We start from the raw sequence: 3,657 nt of genomic DNA, 5'->3' as shown, positions 1-3,657 counted from the left end.
CTTTTTGACTGACTTTTTTTAGTGTTCCACATATAAATCACAGTCACACGGTTCATGCTGTATATTTAATAATCATCCATGATGGTGGTGTATTTATACTGCAGTGTGGATTGAATTACAAACAAAACAAAATAATATCATGGAAGTGACTGAAAAGAGTTTGTTTTTTTAAGATCAACAACAGATATAAATCATTATCATATTATTATTAGGTTAAAAATATTAATGGGCGATACCAGAATTCATTGACTCGATATGATACTGATTATTTTTTGGCAATTTCTTTGCCAAATTTCTTACAAATATTGAAACAATTTTTAACTCCATAAAACACACAAAAATACTGGTCATTTAATACTTTTCATAACATGTTCCTTATAGTAACATACAGTACTTTAGATCAATGTATCGATTCAGATATTTGCTACTGCTCTCTTATCAACACCAAATAAACAAATTATGTTGAATATTGCAGTATTTGTGGTAGGTAATACTCCATATATTTAGCTAATTGGGTAGCTAAATCAGAGTGACTAATATGATTTAGTTAGGACTTCAGTGACTGTTGAAGAAACCTCTCAGTCAGAAGGACAGTCATTAACATGGGATCTTGTCTTCACTCAGTCAATCATCAAGATTATACTTTCAGGGATCATTTCTATAGTTTCTTATTGTGGAAATGTGTTTCTAAAGAGTGTGGTCTCACTAACCATGATGATGAGTTGGGACATTCTCTTCTAAGCAGGAAATAGACAGAGAGAAATGATGTGTTCATGGACTCTTTGTCATTGATGACTGTTCTCTATGAAGCAGAGAGAAAGAGCATGTGTTCAGAGTGGTTCAGCTAAATGTTAAAATTAAATGTTTACCTTTATCCTGGTCTTATTGTTACAATGTAGAAAGTTATTTACCAACAGCTCAAAGCTCCATCCATCTAAGCAAGGATTACTGTTATTCAAATTTCCTCAAAGACATTTTAACTACCTTTTTGTGCCCATCATGAACTTATTTAAAGTGAACAAAAACAAAATGTCCATAAAGTACTGTGGTGTTTGTTTGTGTGTGGGCGTTTGCCAAGAGTTCAATGTTTCTAGAACGTGCATGTGATGGTGTTTCTGCTATCAGCTGCTGTGTTCCCACACTGACACACCTGACAGGGTTTTACTGCCACATAAAACAGACACAGAGCTCAGTGCAGGTTATTCATCCACCAACACCATGACTGGAAAGGCTGTTCTCCTCGGACTGCTGCTGATCTGTTTGGCTGCAGGTAAGAAAATGAAAAAGAAAATAAATAAATAAATGTGGTTTTAGCTGAGACAGGAACCTATTGATGATGAAGTTTCCATGTTTTTATGTTAATATTTCTTGAAACATTTTTTTTCCACTGATGTGTGGTTGTTACAGTTGGTGTTCAGCTTTCACTTTCATCTCCCTCTGTCACGTCCTTTGTCTTCACACAGATGCAGGGAAGGTCTCAGGAGTCGCGAGAAAGGTGCCTTAATGTAGAGCAGTGTGTGTGTGTTTGACGTGTTAAAGTCTACGTTATCTGACTGTTGTCTCTCGCTGCAGCCACTCTGTCCTAACACAGACGAGCTCCTGGCCTGTCCTCTGAATCTGGCTCCCGTGTGCGGCAGCGATGGTAACACTTATGCCAACGAGTGCACGCTGTGTGCTGAGATCCAGTGAGTAAACACAGCTGCTCCTCTCTGGACACGTTCACATGTGTCTACACATGAACGGAACAGGCATTGGTTTCAGATATGAGACAAAAAAAAACATTTTTGGAGGGGGTCGGGGGATGAAGTTGCCCCCTCTCCCGCTGAGCCACAGGTTTGGGCAGAAACATTTCAATCATCTTCATTTGATCAAAATCGCAGTTTTTAAAAAACACACACATGGAATCGAAGCTTGGTGTTCATATAAATGAACCTAGTATACACTCTGACTTTATGGAGCTCCAGTAAAAACACCAATAAAATGAGTAAATATTAACAGCCACCTCATCTTTCCTTCTCCACAGACTGACCAGGAAGGACATCATGGTTGTGAAGGAAGAGAGCTGCTGATCGAAACACTAAAAGATTTCACTGAATAAAGTTTGATGTCTGTCTGTCAAAACTGACAAGAACTATAATAAAAGCTTCTTTCAGCAAACGACACGTTTCCACTCAATGAATGAACTGATGATGAATGGAATAAACTAGTTTCCACTGAAGGAGCAGAGACAGCCTGGCTGTGGTGGAAGAGCTCAGGTAGAAACACCGATAAAGAACCTGTGGAGAAGAATCACAGGTGATTCAGTGCGGCTGTGGAGGCAGAGTCATTTCTGTAAGTGTTATTTTCAAAATAAAAAGAGCTTAAAGCAACTGTCTGTGAAATCATATAATAAGATTCCACTGTTTCTGAAAAACAGTGTTTATTATCAAAACTTGAAGATTAGAGTCGATAAATCCAGTGACTAATATGATTTAGTTAGGACTTCAGTGACTGTTGAAGAAACCCCTCAGTCAAAAGGACAGTCATTAACATGGGATCTTGTCTTCACTCAGTCGATCATCAAGACTATACTTTCAGGGATCATTTCTATAGTTTCTTATTGTAGAAATGTGTTTCTAAAGAGTGTGGTCTCTCTAACCATGATGATGAGTTGGGACATTCTCTTCTAAGCAGGAAATAGACAGAGAGAAATGATGTGTTCATGGACTCTCTGTCATTGATGACTGTTTTCTACTTTCCACTAAAGCAGAGAGGAAGAGGATGTTAAAACTAAGAGTTTAAGTATAGCTTCATCCTGGTCTTATTCATGTCCATTGTTTCTGTTGAGTGGACATTTTCGGCGTAAACCAGTTTTAAACTTATGCCATAATTCTGACTGGACAGACTGAACTTTCAGCATCAGCATGGATGGAGACAGAAAAGGACTTGTTAGAACTGAAATGTACAGATAATCTGTAGAACAGAGTAATTGAACTCACGTAAAGGGAAGAGAGGAGGATGGTTTAATAATATTGTTAAGCAGATTTTATTTAGTTTATTGCACTGCTTCTTGTCAAATATGCAAGGTTTCTTTTTAACTGATAGAGTTTAGTTTCTATCTACAGAACTGAATTTTTGTAGGAAGTTGTTGAAGTATTGTGGGTGCTTATAGTCATGCCTTTCATATATCTCTTTTTTTATCTTTTGTGTTATGGATGACTTGTCAGAGCAGATCTGTTATTTATCATTGACTAATGACTGAAGCACGGTCTCCACCAGTTTTCCATCAGATTCACTCCAAAAGACTCTAAAGATCATTTATCCTGGTTTTGTCTTGGGTGTCGTTCTGCCTCTCTCTCATTACAGGTGAGCGTCTACACCTGTGCTTCTCCTGATTGCCTGACCTTTCCCTGAGATGGAAGAGATGTGTCTCTAGTCCCCCACCTCTCTGTGTGTTTATAACCCTGACTGTGTCAGATCATCTTCATGTTCATTCCAGAAACTCTCCTTGTATATATTGTTATTGTTCATGTTCATGTCTGTGTGCTAACTGTGGGTTTTTGCACATTTTAAAGGAAATGAACCAATGTAGAACAACATAGCTAGTGTCGCTAACTGCTGTTAGGAGACATGGAGTGCAGGCAGGGTAGAGAGAATTCTCCTGGTAATGTTCGACAG

General features: G+C 38.1%; 1 protein-coding gene and 2 non-coding genes across 3 annotated transcripts; all 3 read left to right on the top strand.

Annotated features, from left to right (window-relative positions):
* The first annotated feature begins 633 nt into the window (after positions 1 to 633).
* Positions 634 to 840, top strand: LOC112487556 (small nucleolar RNA U3). Its single transcript, XR_003050740.1, has one exon. It is a non-coding gene; the product is annotated as a small nucleolar RNA U3 (small nucleolar RNA).
* Positions 841 to 1,121: 281 nt separating this feature from the next.
* Positions 1,122 to 2,157, top strand: spink4 (serine peptidase inhibitor, Kazal type 4). Its single transcript, XM_008317533.3, has 4 exons — positions 1,122 to 1,270; positions 1,464 to 1,495; positions 1,573 to 1,685; positions 2,024 to 2,157. Exons 1-4 carry the CDS (start codon positions 1,219 to 1,221, stop codon positions 2,067 to 2,069), a joined length of 243 nt encoding a protein of 80 aa, XP_008315755.1. The 5' UTR covers positions 1,122 to 1,218; the 3' UTR covers positions 2,070 to 2,157.
* A 404-nt stretch (positions 2,158 to 2,561) lies between these two features.
* LOC112487558 (small nucleolar RNA U3) lies at positions 2,562 to 2,778 on the top strand. The gene has a single exon (XR_003050742.1). It is a non-coding gene; the product is annotated as a small nucleolar RNA U3 (small nucleolar RNA).
* Positions 2,779 to 3,657: the final 879 nt, after the last annotated feature.

This window comes from Cynoglossus semilaevis, chromosome 9 (genome assembly GCF_000523025.1).
Source record: "Cynoglossus semilaevis isolate Cse_v1.0 chromosome 9, Cse_v1.0, whole genome shotgun sequence".
NCBI classification, from domain to species: Eukaryota; Metazoa; Chordata; class Actinopteri; order Pleuronectiformes; family Cynoglossidae; genus Cynoglossus; species Cynoglossus semilaevis.
This window is presented reverse-complemented; position numbering and strand designations above follow the sequence as displayed.